This window comes from Dunckerocampus dactyliophorus, chromosome 2 (genome assembly GCF_027744805.1).
Source record: "Dunckerocampus dactyliophorus isolate RoL2022-P2 chromosome 2, RoL_Ddac_1.1, whole genome shotgun sequence".
Classification (NCBI taxonomy): Eukaryota; Metazoa; Chordata; class Actinopteri; order Syngnathiformes; family Syngnathidae; genus Dunckerocampus; species Dunckerocampus dactyliophorus.
In genome coordinates, this window is record NC_072820.1 from 31375868 (window position 1) to 31395875 (window position 20008).

General features: G+C 39.8%; 1 protein-coding gene across 4 annotated transcripts in view; it reads left to right on the plus strand.

The window, feature by feature from the left end:
- The first annotated feature begins 4431 nt into the window (after positions 1-4431).
- LOC129177641 (calcium-activated potassium channel subunit alpha-1-like) overlaps positions 4432-20008 on the plus strand; it is a 112138-nt gene continuing 96561 nt past the window's right edge. For 2 of the 4 annotated variants that reach the window (XM_054768986.1, XM_054768985.1), the window contains exon 1: positions 4432-5087. In XM_054768986.1, the coding sequence (XP_054624961.1) occupies positions 4854-5087 (234 nt within the window). In that variant the 5' untranslated portion in view covers positions 4432-4853. The remainder of the gene's footprint in view (positions 5088-20008) is intronic. The other 2 variants (XM_054768987.1, XM_054768990.1) reach the window with 1 other exon arrangement.

Below are 20008 nucleotides of genomic sequence, written 5' to 3' on the forward strand. Positions count from 1 at the left end.
ATTGTGATCACCTCCAGGTGAGCCTGGGTATATAATCATCCATCTTGGCATTCAAAAACTTATTCATTCATTCATTCATTCAGCAGAGCATACAAATATCTTGCATTTGACCTGTTGCTTTCCAGCTGTCAAAAAAAACAAAAAAAACTCTGCCTTTCCTCTCTATGGAAGGACGGCAGTGAAAGGCACCTTCAAGCTCACGCACGCCCAGAAATGGGACGAAAATGACCTCCTGGCTGCAGTTTTGACACCCCTGATTTAAAGCGTCACTAGGACTGACACAGTACAGGTGGTCCTCTTTACGAATGAGTTCTGTTTTTTGACTGGGATGTCAGTCGTGTTTTAGTGGGACTTCTGCCTAAATGAACTCCCCTGTCACTTACACAGTTCACAGAACACATAAGAGACACGTAAAATACATTAATAAAAAGTCAAGAGTTAAACAATAATAAAGAGAACTATGGATGCTGCCGATTCCGATTCCAAGAGTGAGGTGGGCCGATACCGATCACATGGATTAACTGTATATTTTTCCATTTATGATGAGTGCTATTGGCCAGGGCCATCGTTAGACAATCCCAAGGGCTCCTGGCAAATAAGTCATGGTTAAAAAAAAATAAACTTTTGGGCAGATTGTTTTTTTTTTTTTGCCTATTTGACACAAGCCAAGATAACAAATAAACAGAATAAGATAATGAAAATAAATATCTTTATTAAATAGAAATCTGTCCTGCCTAAAAGGGAATAAATTGAGTGTCCAGGTTGCAGGGGTGTCCAGCTTCCATCACTATTAGAGATGTCACCTATTTGTGTTTTATTTATGACTGGCAACATTTAAATTGTACACTACTTTATTTACCAAGCACATCTCCACCTAAACAGTGAGGCCATCATCTTTATGCTATTTTGTGCTCATTTGTCATTATATAAAGATAGAAGTCTCAATTGAACAGTTATAACAAAAAACTACTAAGAGTTGAAGCAAATATTCTTTGACTCTTTGGTGAGCTACTCACAATCAACTGGCGAGATAGGAGACCCCTGTCATGCAGTATATCACCATCATGAGGCTGGACATACTATGTGTTCATTAAACAACCACACAAATAGTGTTTTGAGGAAGAGAGCAAAATTGTGCAGTGACGCTTGAAAAAGTTACTATGTACCCCATGAACGTGACATCCACTTCCCCGTGGGACAAAAACGAACGCCAAACTAAATGCAGTGCTTGTTTGTTTTAAAAACAAATTGTCACTGTGGTAAAAAGTCACATTTGGAGTCTGAATACGAGAAGTAGGTGGATAACTCTAGCTAGCTAGTTACAGCCAGTGACAGCTAGGCAAAGCCTGTAAACAAAGATGCAATGGTGTTCACAGTGTCAGTGAGTGACGTGTCTGTTTTTTCCATTGGGGTTGAACAGCTGCTTGCTACTAGTTGATGTCCAAGCAGAAGCTGGAGTAATTCTACATTTGATCAACATGACTTCAAGATTTGTCAGATCAACCCACATAGATGTTTGGACTTGTTTGCACCCTTAATCGCTGAGCGGTTCTATTGACGCTCATTGCATACACACATCATACATAGAAGATATCCGTGTTTAGTGACATTGTCGTTATATTTATCGAGTAAGGGTGCAGGCAAGCCGGAGTGAGCTCCATCTCGGTAACGCTTTGCAATGCATGTCTGAAAGCTGTGGAAACCCCTCCACAATGCAACCCAGCCCCTGACCAACAGCGCCAAGAAGGTAGAGCTTGGACCCAATCGCTTGCTGCACCACGCCGTCCCAGCAAAACATGCATGGGTGTCCAAAGTGTGGCGCAAGGGCCATTTGTGAAACGTGGCTCATTGCAGAAGTAAAATAAACAAAAACCCAGCAAAAATAGAAAAATAAAGCAAAACGGCATAATGTAACTAGAAAAAGCTAAATTGTTGATATTAATAACTAATGAAAACACAAACGTGTTTTTAAATGTATATGTATGTATAATGTATGTACAGGTACATGTTTTTTAGTGAGCAGTGAGCTATATTATTATGATTATTATCATAACAGTGGTTTATGTGGTCTCGAAAAATGTTGACAATGATATCTTTGAGCGTCAATTTGTGGGACAATAAACATTTTAAAATGCACCTGCATTGTTTTGCGACTCGGTTAAATATAAAAGTCTTTGTCCAGTCATATTTTTTTAATATTTTACTTTTGTTAAAATTAATGTTAAAATCTCGTCTTGTCTCTTTCTCATGGACCCAATCTCGTGCATCGTCTTGTCTCATGAAATGGGTATCTCATGACAACATATTTGACCAAAATGACAAAAAAACAGATATTTGTAAAAATAAACATGGAAGAGAACTACTAGCCTACTGTACTATGCCTGGTATCACAGATCTCGTTATTTGGATCAGTCTGCCTTCGGCTATTTGACAATCCTGTCTGTAAATGTAGTTATTTCAACAAAAAGTAAATCACTGTTGTTAGTAAAAAGGTCACAGCTAATAATATACACTCCTGATCGAAATCTTAAGACCAGTTGAAAAATTGCTAGAATTAGCATTTTGCACATTTGGATCTTAATGAGGTTTTAAGTAGAGCTACAATATGCAAAAACAAGAAGGGGGAGTGAGACAAAAAGCATTTGGAGCTTGTGATATAAACCCCCCCAAAAAAACAAAATGAAATAGGTTGTTTATCACCTGATCAAAAGTTTAGGACCATCGCTCAAAAAATAACAAAAAACTCTCCAAACATCCATCCATTTTCTATGTTATGGTATGTTGGAGCCTATCCCAGCTGACTTTGGGTGAGGTGGGGTACACCCTGGACTGGTGGCCAGCCAATGGCAGGGCACATATAGACAAACAAGCATTCACACTCACATTCATACCTATGGACAATTTAGAGTCTCCAATTAACCTAACATGCATGTTTTTGGAATGTGGGAGGAAACCCACACACACACGGGGAGAACATGCAAACTCCACACAGAGATGTCCAAGGGAGATTCAAACCCAGATCTTCCCCATCTCCAGACTGTTACTGTGTTGGCCAACATGCTAGACCACTCTCCAAACCAGAACAAAAATGTTCTCAGTAGGACTCAGTAATGAGTAGCTCCACCGTTCTTGTTCATCACTTCAAAAATGGGTTTGGGCATGCTTGATGCGAGTGTTTCCAGGAGGCTAGTGGGAACATTGCTCCAAGTGGTGAAGATGGCTTCACCAAGGGCATCAACTGTCTGGAACTGATGGCCATTTTTATAAACTTCCCTTGCCATCCATCTCCAAATGTTCTCTATGGGATTGAAATGAGGGGAACATGCAGGATGGTCCAAAAGAGTGATGTTATTCTCCCTGAAGAAGTCCTTGGTCAAGCGAGCATTGTGAACTGCAGCGTTGTCCTGTTGAAAAACCCAGCTGTTACCACACAGACGAGGGCCATCAGTCATGAGTAGAAAACATCTCAGGTGGGATCTCCTTGTCATGCCAGTAACGTTGGAAGCCATCTGGACCGTCAAGGTTACATTTTTTCTCATTAGAGAATAAAACTTTTTTCCACCTTTCAATGTCCCATGTTTCATGCTCCCTGGCAAAGTCTAAACTGGAAGTTTTGTGGCGTTGAAGGAGACGAGGTCTTTTAATTCGTTTCTGGTTTTTTAAACCTTTTTCCCGCAGATGCCGTCTGATGGTTATTGTGCTGCAGTCGGCACCAGTAAGTGCTTTTTTGTCTCTCTCCCCCTTCTTGCTTTTGCATATTTTAGCTCTACTTAAAAACTCATTAAGTTCCAAATGTAAATGCAAAAAAATGCAAATTCTAGCAATTTTACAACTGGTTCTAAGATTTTGATCAGGAGTGTAGTAGGATTTACTTTTAAAAAAGTACACTTGAATTATTGGAAAAGTGACAATTTAGACACTTTTAAGTGCAAAATGTAGTAGAAACCTGAACATTTTGTAGGTAGCTGGGATAGGCTCCAGCACTGAGAATATGCTGGATTGAAAACTGATTGCAAAGACCCTTTGAATGGGAGCAATACCCTGTTTGGTCACTGGATGGAGGAAATTCCCCACTGCAAACCCCATTGATTTGCTTCACTGTCAAATCGGTTATTTTAAAGTGATATTTAATGATTTTAACAGCCACATTTTAACCGCCAAAGATAACATTTTTTTATTTAATAATGTGATAATTTTATTGAATACTATGGGGGGGGCTTGCCATTGTTAACGGCTGGTCAGTAAATAAAACCACCATTTTCCTACCCCCCACGCCCCAAAAAAAGTCAAAATTCCTCACGATACCAGTAGTTGGTGTATTAACCAGCAGCCCTCCTCCAGATAAGCATCGCGTCGGCCCTCTTTAGCTCCGCCCCTACTTCCACCGCCACCTGTAAATCTTCCATCTTTTAAGCCCGCCTTGCAGCGCGTGTTGGCTGGACACCAAACGCCACTCGAACAGCTGCTCGCCACGACGACTTGCATGACAATTTTAAAAATATATTCAATTTATTTATTATTATACTTCCATTCACAACGTCGACGTTTTACCTCATATGTGCGTATTTGTATTTGTTTTTGTTGGTGCTAAAATTGCATGTTTATACGTACCGGATGACGCACAAGGCAACCGGGGCGTGTACGCGCATCGTGACGCCTGATCCCCTCATTTGACAGGAAGTTGTCCCCAGCGGCGCCCACTCAACTTTTGGTGCCCGTTAGAAGCGGCTGGAGGGCGGCTGACTCAACATGGCCGAGCCGCTGCTTGCGTGAGAAGGCTTGTGGGGCTGGGGGGTGGCCTGAAGCAACACCCCAGCTTGTGTTGACAGGTGAGCGCGCCGTGGGTGTCAACCATGCCGAAGAGCAGGGAGAGGTTCACCCCGGACCCTTCTGTCCACATCGCCAAGATGAACATGATCATCCCCTTCTCGCCGGACGTGCCGTGTGACAGCAACGGCCAGCGCATGTGGTGGGCTTTCCTGGCCTCCTCCATGGTCACCTTCTTCGGTGGCCTCTTCATCATTCTCTTATGGAGGACCCTCAAGTACCTGTGGACCGTCTGTTGCCACTGCCACGCCAAGAAGAAGGTAGGACCACCACGTCCATGCACATGCAGCGTCAGTTGGATGAGGGAACATCATCATGCCTCACCCACTGGAGATGCTTATCATTCTTTTACACCTGACACTTGTTGGATGTCCTCACTCAGTGTCTCTTAGTAGCGTTTCACCTAAGAAAGCACGTTTAATTCTCTACCTAAAGCGACGCGTTGCATCGTTTTGCTTTGGGTTTGTTGAGCCAATGCTGTTTTTGTGGACATAGATGACATAGATGCAGGTTGTTAAATATTTACAGTGCACTGGAGCACTAAAAGTGAAATACTTAAAAGCAGGCAATGTCATGGTTATGGATGACAATCCCCTGGAAAAGTCTCCAAAAACAAAAGAAATTTAGTAGGATTTAATACAAAGAGTAATGCCATTTAGTTCATGCAAACGTGACAATTTAGACAAAAGTTCGAGCGTTTGTTTTTCCTGAAAAAGTCTAAAAACTGTCACTACTAATACTACAGAATTTGACTAAGATTTCGTACAAAAATTAATACCACGTAGTTCACGGAAAGGCGACGATTTGGATAACAATTTTGTTGTCTTTCCTGGAAATGTCTAAAAACTGTCACTTCTTCTACTCCAGAAATGTAGGAGGATTTACAATAAAAAGTCATGTCATTTAGTTCATCAAAAAGTGTCAATTTAGACAAAAAAGAGAGTTAGTTTTTCCTGTAAAAGTCTAAAAAGTACATACATTTAGGAAGATTTAGTACAAAAAGTAATACCATGTAGTTAACGGAAAAGTGAGAATTTAGGTAACATTTTTGTTGTTTTTTCCTCCTGCTACAGAAATGTAGTAGGATTTAGTAGGAAAAGCAATGCCGTGTATGTCTGTGAATATTCTCAATCATCCAGGTCATTACATCCTCAGGGCATTCAATCGATGAACCGAACTGTTCAGGTTGTCTTAGAAGACGTTTCACCTCTCATCCGAGCAGTTGTTCATCAGTTCATGCTCAAAAACTAGGTGGAACACAATGCCATGTCGTTAATGGAATAGCTTTTTGTCTAAATTGTCACTTTCCCACTGACTACGTGGCACTGCTTTTTCTACTAAATCCTGCTACATTTCTGTAGTAGCAGTAGTTGTACCAGTATTTAGACTTTTCCGGGAAAAATAAACGCTATACAGTAAATCCTCATTTATCACAGTTAATTGGTTCCAGACCCGACCATGATAAGTGAATTTCCCGAAATTAGGATTCCATATTTATAAATGTAATATTTTCGCAGTTACATCATAGAAAACTTGTTTATGACCTTGTAAATATGGTTTTACCATTATTAGAGACCTAGACATGAATTAACATCCCTATAGTCACCTTTACACTCATATTACCCAATATATTAGACCTATCAGGAGAAAATAAGACATTTAAACTAATAAATAAGACTCACACTCCTGTGTTGCAATAAATGTATTCTGGACGTGTGGACAGGAAGTGATGTCGGGGGTTTAGAGTTGTGTTTTAGCTGGATTACGGCCACAACAGTAGCCTGCATTGTTATGATTATTACGATATTATTGTTATTGTTATTGTTATTGTGCCTGTTGTGAGAGCATTTAAACATGCAATAAAAGCCTGTTGTTTCGGCAGTCAAGTCTGATACTTGTCTCACCGAACAATTAATGACACCTATTGACCATTGTGGAATATCACACTGACAATTTTAATGTGGTTTCTTAATTCCATGGATTTATATTTTAATTCATTAAGCCATTTTTATGATTGACAAGGCAAGAAACGTGTAACATTTGCTTAAATATGCATATTATTTGACTAATATTAGGTCTTATTCAACCACAAAACAGCATGATTTATCAATTGATATAGGTTTGAAAAACGTGATAGAGTGAAGTTGAATTTCAATTTTCAGTATAAAAACTGTGGTAGAGAAGTGACAAATATTAGTCAGAGTAAGTATAAAAAGTAATGCAGTATAATTAGCAGACATGTGACAATTTAGCCAACAGGCGTTTTAGTAGGATGTAGCACACACATTCATGTTCTGGAATTGCTCGAAAGGTGACACATTTGGTACAAAAAGTAATGTACCGTTGCAAAAATAAAACTCGAAGTAATAGAACATAGTTTAGAATTCCTGCACCTGAATTGGTTCCAGACCCGTCCACGATAAGTTAACGTCCTGGTAATCGATAAATCGATTAATCGAACGATTAATCAAGGGTTCACTCTGCATCTGTCTGTGTGCATCGGTTCTTTCGTGGAATGAACACTAGTGAGTGGACACAGAGGGCTTAGCAGTGAGCTTCGTGAGACAGCATATGCTAACATTAAGAAGGCACAGAAACGATGGTTTTTGAGCCACAGCCGACAGCCACAATGTGGGAACATTTCGGTTTTAAACAGGATGAACACGGTGAGCACATGAACACAGATGACTGACACGGACAGTTTTCTCAACTGGGGAAAAAAAAACTACCGATGTAGGTGCCTCAGGCAGCGGAGCCTTCGTCCTGACAGTAACGCTTACTGAGGCGTTTGGTCGGCAAATATAAACAAAACAGTGCAAAATGGTGCGTTCTCACAAACAGTGTTGCTAGCTACATTGCAAAAACATACGTACAGGCAACTTCTGTGTCAAGCTAATGTCTCACACAGGTACACCGTACACTACACTTCTAGTGGTTCAAATGTGTAGTACACCTCTCATGACATTTAAAAAAATGGGCAAAAAAATTGTTTATTTGAAAAAATGGGCAAAAAAATGTTTTTTTAGACAATTGATTATCGACGATAATTTGTAGGCCAATTATTATATTATTGTGTTTGTTGTGAGATGATTTAAACCTGCAACAAAAGCTGGTTGTTCAAGTCACGTGCTTTGGTGGTGGTCTCACCGAACAATTACTGACAGTGACCAACTTGTCCCACTTTGTTCGATGGCCCTTGAACACACTAACTTTCTCCCACGTTGCACAGATAAACTACTATACTGTATTTTTCCCCTTTTTCTTTCACCTCATATGCTGATACTATGGGGGAATGCACAAAGGTAAGATTTGACAACCTTATTGAGTGCTAATGTGCATATTTATGCTCTGGAAAAGCAAACTCCAGGCTCGTACTGGTGGATGGTGGGTCTGTATTCATTTAGTGCTTTTAATTTGATGTTTTTCTTGTCTTAGTTTTACACAATGCAACCATCCATCTATTTTCTATACCACTTATCCTCATTAGGGTTGCTTTTTTAAAATGTATGAACATAAATGTCAATAACAATACTTCATATATGTAATATATTGGGGGGTTATTTTATTAGTGACTCTTATTAAAAGACTTTGCTAGCATGTGGATGTTTCTATCTAACAAAGACTGAACTACGTAAAAATGTACGCAATGCACGTAGCGCACGCACAGATGCACGACAGACATGCATGTCCTATCCAGTCATGTTTACTATTATATTTCAATGTAAACAACCATAAGCAGAGTGATGATGAATTAAGCTAGAGGATTCAGCTAGTTTTTTTCTTATTGCAAAAATATCATCTATCCAAATATATCTTGCTAGAAAATGCATTTGTCTGTATTTTTTCAGGGGTGAAAACACATGAAAATAATTTATGAAACCAAGAAAAGAGGGCTTAGAATTCATCCGCTTGCACCATGGATATGATATAAGCAAAAAAACCAGATCAATTATGTTGTAATTTCTCCAATCTTAATAATGTTTCTTGAGAGTGGGGGAGTGGCGTGTATTGTACATGCGTGGTAGAAATTGTGTTGCCTGACGTTTCCGATCTGTAACTGCGGTAAAACAGATCGACTGATGACGTAGATTACTCATGCATAGTACAACTCGGCTTGCCTAACACGTGACTGCCGCAAAATAGGCCGACCGGATGTAGACGCGTTCTGTGTAGAACGTTGTGACACACGTCTCTACAATCGATGAATCTAAGTATTTATGGCTGATTTGTTGATTATCACTCGCAACCCTACTCATTTTATATGATAACATGGTTATCTCAGCTGTTTTTGTGGAGTACTTCCTGTAATAATCTTTTCTCATTGGGAAAACACGACTAGGCAATGCTGATATCTAAAAAGTACAGGTGTTCATGGAGGCTAAAAATAAGTGGTGAAAACCTTGAGTGTGCACAGACGTGTTAGCAAGCTGCTGTATGTCGCTTATGGGATATACTGTACACGACGCTGGTAACATACTTCCATTTTTTTAGGGTTTGTCCCCATTCGCCCAATTCATTGTAACCGAGAGAGCTCCTGTCAGCGTGGCTGTGGGCGTCTGAGTCACAGGTTAACAACAAACTAAACTAATCCCTGAAAATGATTTCATAATATTCAAGGCACAGCGCAACTAGATTTGCTACGTTACATCAGAGTTTGGCCCAGGGCAACAAGGCTCTGTCGCTTTCAATGTTTCTGTTGTGCAGTGACCATTGTTTTGGGGTTTTTTTTTTTAGCAGAGAATTCACCTTTTTTTGCTCCTCTTTGGAGAGGAGCTTGTTGACCTTTTCTTTGCCTTTTGTGTTGTATGTGTTTCCAGTTTAGACCCACCATGATTTCGCTGATTAGTAATTCAGTCTATGTCCCGTAAAGGCTCTCATTACAGCCAGGTATTTATCTAAAGTGCTAAACTTGGAAGGCAGTATTTGGTAAAATGTAAAAGTCATGATACACAACAACTTTATTTTATTTTTTGTACTTGATGGTTAGGAGTGCATGAGAAAGCAGCTCACAGTAACATTTTAAAGCACATGCAGAGGTAGATAAAGCCGCTGGCCTTCTTGGACTCTGATACTTGGAATGCAGCTTCTGCCATCCTGCCAAGTTCATAAAAAATACATCAGGAGGTTGCCGAAAGCCACAAGCAAAACAAGAGACCCTGGCGGTTGGTAGATCATGCACCCGGCACTAGGGTTGGGCATCGTTTGAATTTGAACGATTCGAGTTGCGATTCGTCGTTTTGATTCCAAACAATTCTCGATTCCGATGCTTTATAGAGGCAGGGTCATAAAAGTTTGCACAGTTCAAATGAGGGTGCTAACCAGAGCTCTTTTTGGATGAAATGTCTGAACTTCTCCATGACTTTTTAATGATATGAACTTATCAGCCTCACTATGATTTCTTAAAGGGCTATTTTCAACCATGCAGTACATAAATATCAAACACTCAACTTGAATATAAATGTTACGAAGTTCGTTTTTACAGGAGTACACTTTCACAAAAGTTGTTTACTTTTGAAAAGTAGTGTACTTTGTTTGCTGCCTCGATGTTGACGTAAGCTATTTTTTATGGCACCCTTTGTGTGTGAGCTGAGAACGTCCCTTGACTGTTGCTAACAGAGTACTGTGTAGAGTACTGTGCAAATGATAAACTAGCTAGCCGTAGCTGGAAGGTCCACATCATCCTGAAGCCCTGGGTAACATTGGCATGAGACAGACGTCATTTATTGTTTGACTTCCCTGACAGGAAGTCTGATGTGAACATTAATCATGCTGATCGTGCATCCTCCGTTGCATATCAATGTGTTGCCAATGTTGCACTGAGCCGACCGCTCTTATTTCTGAACTTAAACCAAACTTTTTTCTTTTCTTCGCTGGTGCTTGCAGGCTTCTTCTTTGTTGGTGTTCGCGGCTGTTTCTTATGGTCAGTGACGTGGGCATCAAACCTAGGAAAGGAAATAAAAACATTTGAACGATCCCGGGAGAATTGGAATGTTAGTCCTGGTTCCCATCGATACTCCCATTGATACCCAATCCAAGAATAAATCTCAACCTCAAAACGTCAGCGACGTCAGAAATGCAGTGTCACGCACACACACACACGAGCTTGCATACGTTGAAACGGTTCTTTTTCTTTTTATGTGTGTGTTGTTGCTAGGCAACTAGCAAGGAAGCGGCCGCTCATTCTAAGAGTCAGTCTGGGTGTTATGCACTTGTCTGGGTGGTGAGATGTGGCAGGTTGTGTTGTGTTGAAGGAACACCTCCCCTCGTCCCTGCATGTCATTAGCGGCACAAACAACACCGCCGTTTTTGTCCTGCGTGGACGCTTCTTCTGCTTTTCATAGTCGAGATTAGGCACAAAGGACTCTATTAAGGTGATTTATATTCCACACCGCTGAATCATTGATGCGCTTTTCCCAAAAATGAGCATGATTAGGCATGTGTTCTATTAGCGTTGACTGCATCCGTTTGATAGGTGACCCCTGCAGAGTCAATTTTAAATTCGGAGTTTGAAAAAAAAAAGATATTGGGCATCTCTAGTTGCAGCCATGACTTTAAAGATGTATAACCTGCTCTACATTAGCTTAAACAAAAATGTAGATCATTTTACCTGTCCTTCAAGTAGTTTATAACAGTAAGCTAATATGTTGATACTAATAATATGCATTGTTACCTATAACACATAGCCGACACAAATGTTTGTCTTTTAAATATATAAAACACATTTTTTAGCGCTTAAAGAAAATAATAAAAAAAAAACTAAATTGAAAATATCAAAATAGCCCCTGCATCCTTTTGATTTTCCGCCACCTACTGTATCGGCGCATTTAACAGACTGTATAACCAACTTTACATTAACTAAATAAATAAATAAACAAAGTTCTATTACAGTATTTCACCCGGAATCCTTCAAATATTATATAACAGTAAGTTGAAATGACACTAATCACAGTAATTAATTAATTCATTCATTCATTTTCTACGCTGCTTGTCCTCACTTGGGTCGCGGACTAATCACGGTAATATAATAATATATGCTCTGTCACTTATAACACAAAGCCGACAAAAATATATAAATGTATATTTTGATCTATACAAATATTTAAATTAGGGTTGTCAATTGATTAAAACATTTAATCACGATTAATCGCATGTTGTCCATAGTCAACATGTAATTAATTACAATTAATCGCAGATAGAAGTTTTTATCTATAATAAGTGTACTTTTTGGAAAAATAATTTAAAAGTTTTTAATACACCCGTGAACATTAGACTGCATAATATATTTGCTTTATGTACATTTTTGTTTATTAAACATTCTGTTTTTTTAAACAGCAAAAAGAACCTCAGTGTATAAAAACAAACACAAAGTACAACAAGTAGACGTTGGTAAGGTAAACTGTCCATCACTCACGTAGCATTCTCTTCAAGAAAATCATTTCACAAAATGTAATTGTGACTCACATTACAAAAACATTGCAAACATTGCAAAAACACCCAACAACTAAGTGAAATGAAAACAGAGTGTTAGAAAAAGAAATTTGTCAACTTAGTGCTCGTAGTCAGTAGTTTACAGAAGTAGCAGTGTGCCCATACCCTGTAGTGCAGCCAGGATGTATCTTATACTTCACTTCCAAACACTCTTTGACAGAGATATACACACACACACACACACGCACACACGCACACACACGCACACACACACACACACACACACACACAGACTCTTTAACACACATTTTGGCCACTTCAGCGACGTGGAAGTATGACATCGCGGGTCTTTTAACATGCAACTTTTATTCTGTCATCTTTGACAAACAGAGCAGTTCAAGCACAAACGCTAATAAATCGCTAATAAATAATAATGCTAATAAATAATAATGCTAATAAATTCCCTCGAGAGCCTTTACTGCCCTCTCATTGAGGTATCAGGTTTTCTGTTAAACACATCTGCCATCAAAATGTAGTTGCAATATTTCGTGTGAAAAATAACGTTTTTAGTGAAGCTACAGTAATTTGTCAAAATGAAGCATTTTTTGGTAGAGAGATGTAGCCTCTCTAACAACACCATATCAGTATTAGACTGATTGTTTTTGTGATAAAATGTAGTATTTTCACCAAAACACATTTGCCTTCAAAATGATGTGAAAGTACAGCGTCTTCACACATTTTAGCTTGTTTCTTTTTTTCTTTACTCGGGGTTGTTACGCTTGGCAGTGTGTTTGGACCCCAGATGCAGATGCGAGAGGCAGTAGAGGTAGTCAAAGTCTTTAATGATCCACAAAAGCTAACAAAAGGTGATGGCGAAAAAGGTTACACCATGGAAAAAATAAAAGGTAACCTGGCGGGGCAGGTAGCTGCTGGAGGCACAATACGAGAAGAAAAATGAGGTACAGCTAAAGAGACGATGCACTAGAGGAAAGTAGGTGCAATAATCCGGCGTCTCACAGCTGGCAGAACTAGGCATAAATAGACAGGTGGTGATAGGAGTCAGGTGCGTCCAGCAGCTCCGCCTCCAGCTGGGAGTAGGGGATCTAAGAAAAAAAATCACAAGGACAAGGCATGAAACCAGACGAAGGAAACATGAATGTGACAGGGGTGTAACGATTAATCTGAACAACTATTCAATTCGTATCATGAGTCGTGGTTGCCGATACGATTCAAGGTTAGTTTATTTAGAACGGTACGATCCGAAATTAATCACCCATGCATCCATTTTTTATTCCACTTCTCCTCATTAGGGTCGCGGGGGTATGCTGGAGCCTATCCCAGCTGACCTGGGGCGAGAGGTGGGGTACACCCTGGACTGGTGGCCAGCCAATGGCAGGGCACATATAGACAAACAAGCATTCACACTCACATTCATACCTATGGACAATTTAGAGTCTCCAATGAACCGAAATGATTCAGTAACTTTTTAGCCAAACATTCAAGCAGTGTGACTGTGAAATAGATACCTGGAAACTGGAAAGAGCAGGTGAGGTTTCCTAGATTCCTGATGTTTTTTGTAAGGGAATCAGGTATAAATTAATTATGGATATAAAGAGCAATTAATGGCAAATGTATTCACATTTTATTTGAAGAAAGTGCAACCAACACTTCAGGTTGAATTAACAGGAAGTTAACCTTTATGCTCTCATTTTCAATACTCAATCCATTTTCAATACAAGTATAGTAAGTGTAACCAACATTTCAGCAGTAGGTGTACCTGCTACTTCTGCTTTTGTTTTTCAACATGAAAATAATACAATATTAATATCAATATAAAGTGCAACCAACATCTCTTCAGGTTGAATTAAAGTAGGCTTACCTGCTACTCGCTACTGCAAGAGGTGCTTGGACGGTCAGCGTTGTGTGAAGTCCCATGGTGTTTTAGCTGGTCACGGTGGTTGGAGAGATTTGTTGTGTTGCTGTGGTATTTTACTTGACCTTTACATATCCTACAAACAGTGAGCAACTTATTTATTTAGGATATCTCCCTCCCTGCAAAAGCCAAAGTGTTTCCATACACTGGACCGCAATGGTGGCTTAATTACTTCTCGCTCACCGGCTCGTCGTCTGCCATCCGCCATGCTACGTTTTGTTGTCTGCTGGCGCACGGCGATGACGTCACAGACAGACGTTACTGAATTGAGTAACGTTTAATGTCTTTATCATTAAAAGTGCTAAAAACCACACATCCATGTAAAGTCTGCCATGCTTGAATCCAACGCTAGCTTTTAAACAATGTTAGATCGATATATGTCGTCCGGAATGGCAACTCGATGTAGTTGCCATACGTCCATGTAATAGATGATTCGTTACACCGCTATTCCTTACTAAATGATGGCCCCTATATCCAAGACTTTCCAGTATGCGGCCCTCGGTGTAAAAGTTTGGACACCCTTGGGATAAAGTGTAGCCTGATGAATATTGATTGGTATGAATGGATGACAATAGCCAAAAATGCCACCGCTGACTTAGAAAGAATCCTCCCCAGCTTCCTGCCTCTGACCTTTCAGATCAAATCATCGCCCGAGGAGAGTAATTGGACATTGTGAAGTTCTTTTGCTTGACCTCTGACCCCCAACCGGCATTAAAAAGCATCGTCTTTAGCGTACATAGTTGATGTTTGACATCCAATTAGGACTGTGGCTTGCCATGACTCATCAGACCCATTCAGTGTAACAGGTGTTGGAGCGTGTCACTCTTTAGCTGGACCGTCAGCCTGCGATTGTTGTCAAGATGTTTTAGTAGCATGCTGTACAAAAAACTCTGCATTTTTTGTGGGTTTACCTACAAAAAGCTTCATATAATTCTTCCAAATATTCAATTTCTGTGGAGACAGAGCAATTTCAGTAAAAGCTAGGGGGGTGTCACGAGACACTACACGAGACGATACACAAATTGTGTCTCAGAGAATGAGATGAGATACGAGACGAGATTTTAACATTGTTTTTAAGAAAAGTACAATGACAGAATATAAATAAATATGTGAAAATATACTGAAATCCACTAACATTATTTCTACTACGTTACACTCTTCTGCACCATGTGTGTATGCTAGCGGCTCCGCCTCCACCCACCGAGACAAAGAGACTGTATGACTGACAAAAGGGCTCACTCCGGGTTCATGCTGTTGTTCATAGAGCAAACGGGCCAAGGTGCTGAAACCAGAGTGAACCCTTTCCTGCCTGTCTGGAGGCTGGAGACGGGGAAAAGAGACATGTATGCACATGGCAATATATTGAGGCCGCTAAAATGATTGAGTTCATTTTCATTTATGATGTGGTTAAATAATTAATTTATTACTGTCCCAGGCCTCAGTGCCCATGAGACAGATTTTTTCTGAATGAGAAATCTTGTCACGTTTTAATCTTGCGAGATCATGTGACATCCCGAGTAAAAAAAATGATCAAAATTTATCAATTTGGTTGAAAAATGTAGTCTTATGGCCAATCTTTCGCAATAGCACAAATGTGTCGGAACAAATTTTGACACTTTTCACAAAAAAACAAAAAACGCTACCTTCCATCCATCCATTTTCTATACCGCTTCTCCTCATTAGGGTCGCGGGGGCATGCTGGAGCCTATCCCAGCTGACTTCGGGCGACAGGCGGGGTACACCCTGGACTGGTGGCCAGCCAATGGCAGGGCACATATAGACAAACAACCATTCACACTCACATTCATACCTATGGACAATTTAGAGTCTCCAATTAACCTAACATGCATGTTTTTGGAATGTGGGAGGAAGCCGGAGTACCCGGAGAAAACCCACACACACACGGGGAGAACATGCAAACTCCACACAGAAATGCCCAAGGGAGAATCGAACCCAGGTCTTCCCGATCTCCAGGCTGTTACTGTGTTGGCCAACGTGCTAACCACTAGACCACCGTGCGGCAAAAACGCTACGTTTTTTAACAAAAATTATATTTTGAGGGTGGACATGTTTTGGTTAAAACTTGGGATGCTTTGATCAGCCACCGATCAGTATGGGCCGATTTTTGTAAAAAATCATTCGATCGACATAAGCCGACAAATCCCTTTCAACGCTGATCCCAGAAACTGCTCACCTGTGGCTAGCACCATTGCAGCCTGCCGCGATCCTTTCATGCAGTGTAGTGTCTTGCCCTAACTAACGTCTTGGGCAGCGTCATCCTCCCCCTTTCCTTCAAAACAAAAACAATTGTCTGCCAGGTAGAACTTACCTACCAACATATGCAATGGAAACTATTGTGCGGGGTAGCACATTAAAAAGCTTTAATAAGGCATATCATATAGCCAGTAGCAGGGGTGCATCCCCCCCCCATTTACACTCATATTATCAATATAGTTATCAATATAGTTGACATAATACAATTAAACATATTCACACCATTATTTATTATTTATGTTTAGTTATAATAAGACATAATATAGAGTCACATGCTAGCATTGGGAGAATTCCATGTTTTTTTCCCAGACATGGTACTTCCTGCGGTGGCTATTGTCTCATCAATGTAATGTAGTGGCGCTGAACGACACCACGTCAGGATGGCTGTAAATTAGTCAGCCTTTTTATTTGAAATAGACACAGGTCACTATGTCATACTGGCAGATGCTCACAACACAGCATGAACAATTCAACACTTCCTAGTTCTCTTCCTCTACAGACTTTATTTCCTAAAAGCTAGCTGCAACCCAGCGTACAGAACGTCACAGCCCTCTATAGCTCGCATTCTAATCAGAAGCTCAACTACGGTCGCTACAGTAACATTACTGACACCAAGAGGCCAGTGTAGAGTACTACATATCAAAACATTCATTTAGGCCAGGGGTCACCGATGTTTTTCCTTGTGAGAGCTACTTTTACAAAATGAAAATGGCGAAGAGCTACTCATTTTTCTAACATTTATTTTCAGAGCTTATTTTAAACCCAAACAAAGCGAATATGCTTGTTTTACCAGAACATGAACAAAATGCTGGTGTCCACAACTCACATTTTGTATTTCAGAATGCATTTCTTTCTACTGTTCTTTCATTATTAACTGAAAACCTGAATGAAAAGCAGGCTTGCTTTGGTGACCCCTGATTTAGGCCAACAATATGTCAAATTAGGTCAAGCTAAAGTGTTTTCAATGAAACATTTCTGTCATCAAAATTTTGTCTTGTTTTGCGGAACAATTTAGCATTTTTAGTAAAAAAAAAACAAAATCAGGTGAACGCATACCATTTTTGAGAAATGTAAAAAGACAAAATTGCACAGGTTCACTTTTTTAAGTTGTGTGAAAATATTGCATGTTTTGCAGAGACTTGTTGGCTTTTTAGTGATCCATAGTGAACACAATGCAGTGATTTCAGCAAAACATGTCCGACGTCTCAAAATATTGTGTTAGCATTTTTAGTGCAATGTATCCACCATGGAAATTGTGTGATGCAGTCGCTCTCTCCCTGTGTGTCTCTATGTCTGCTTGCTCCCTGTACCTGGCCCCTCCTCCTCACGCACACAGCAGCGCTCTCCCTCTGCCACGCTGTCTCACTCGCTCGAATTAAACGAAACTGCATTTTTGTACAGCATGGTCCGCTGGGACTTTGTAAAACAATATGACATTACACTTGAGTGCCACGCTGCCAGGGCCCGTCAAGGAGAACATTCTTGTTTTCACGCAAGTTTTAGAGAGCGTATTACAGCACTAACGTTGTATAAATTGATGTTAGTTCACATGTCCACCATTATCTGAGACTGTACAGCGTTTGAAAGTGAAAGGCAGATATACACAGCGCCCCACTTCATACTTCCATGCAGGATTTCAGTTTTCAGTGAATATCTAATGCAAATCATTTTGAAAATGTTCCAAGTAATGTATTTAGTGTCCTGTGTTGCAAGTTTTGAAAGCAGCTACATTGTAACAGAAAATGTAGCTTAGTCCCTTGTATTAAGTCTAGTAATTTTTTCACTTTTTAATGTTTGCTTCAGCATTTGTTTTTCAGCAAACACGCAGTGGCTGCAGATAGAACTTTTCAATAGCTAGTAAACTTCTAATTGTAGTCTAATTGATATTGGTCAGATGTTTTTGCGAACATCCATCCATCCATCCATTTTCTATGTGCTAAGCCTTTTAGAAACACTTCATGTATGAGTTGAAAACCACCTCACACTAGCCTATGTATGATCACCTTCAACTACGGTATCACATTCTAGGCTAGTGAGAAAAATGCACTAAATGTATACATTTGCATTTGACAGGCAGAAGTGAAGAGTAAGGTGTGGAGGCGTTACGTCAGATGCAACATCTGCAGTGTGCAAGTTAGCCAGTGCTCCAGCACCAACGAAACACGACAAATTTGTGTCAACACCTAAAAGTAAATCACATGGAGGCATGTCCTGATGTTGACAGTCTTATGAATTCAAATTCCTAATTTTGGATAGTCTTCTGCTTCTTTGCATTGAATCGTATTTTGGGTATTATAAGAATTGATATACACGGGACAGTATATGTCCTGTGTATATCAATGCTTGTTTTTCATACAGTGGCCGATATATTAGTTATCGGCCAGTATAGTGAATAGTGGCTTTTTTACAGCCCCCAATATCGGTATCGGCTATGGCCTCACAAATCCCATATTGGTCGGGCTCTAATGGAACTGAGGCAAAACTACGGTGTTTTGTGAGAAAAATGTTGCATTATCAATCAAACATCAAAATTTAGTCTCAACATTTTTGTTGAAAAATGTAGTGCTGTTAGTGAAACAGAAACCAAACCAAAATATGTTAAGGTACAGCATTTTTGAAAAATGTAAAACAAAATTACACTGGTTCAGTTTTTGAAATAAAGTGAAAATATTGTACGTTTTGCAGAGACTTGTTGGCTTTTTAGCGATTCATAGTGATCACAATGTAGTGATTTCAGCAAAACACATCCGACATCTCAAAATATTGCGTTTGTGCAGAAAAAATTAGTGTTTTTAGTGCAACGTCTGTATTACGCCAAAATATTTTTGTATCAAAATGTAGCATTGTGGCAGAGGACGACATTTTTTTTGCACTTATGTACGGAATTAGCACGGATGTACTGATATCAAAACGTTTTTTTAATATGAAGCTTTAATATGAAGCTTTAAAAAAACCTGTTCCACTGGTGGCGGCCATGTTGCAGTAGTATGAGACTTGCGCTGCATGAATACTGTACAGCGCCGTGGTCGTCTGGCCTTGACTCAATGCCTCCTTGCCTAATTGAATTTCAGAGTGAAGCCATCAATTTGCCGCTAATAGTGGAGGTGATTAATGGAGGGATGGGCGGGGGGTTTCATCATTTGCAAGTTTTTAGGCTGTGAATCACTCATAGTAATTAACTATTTTTTTTTGTGGGGTGGAATAAGACACTAAATTAGAAAGTGTCCACTTTGTAACCTGCAGTAATTCACAATGTAGCACATTCAAGTTCCAATCAGTACTTTCCTTTTATAGCGCATATAGTCTTGAAGCGCCTTCTGTCCATCTTTGTGAGACCTAGCAACAGTAACTAAGGTAACTGTGCTCCAGCATCGCGGCGTTGTCTCTTCACTGCGTCATTATGACCTCCAGGAATGGAACTGGAGACGTACATTTTGTCAGTGCATTGACACTACATGCACGGGATATTTTTGTTTATTGAGATAAACTATTTAACTCAAGGCTCTTTATTAGGAAAACTATATTGTGTATTATGCCATAATATTG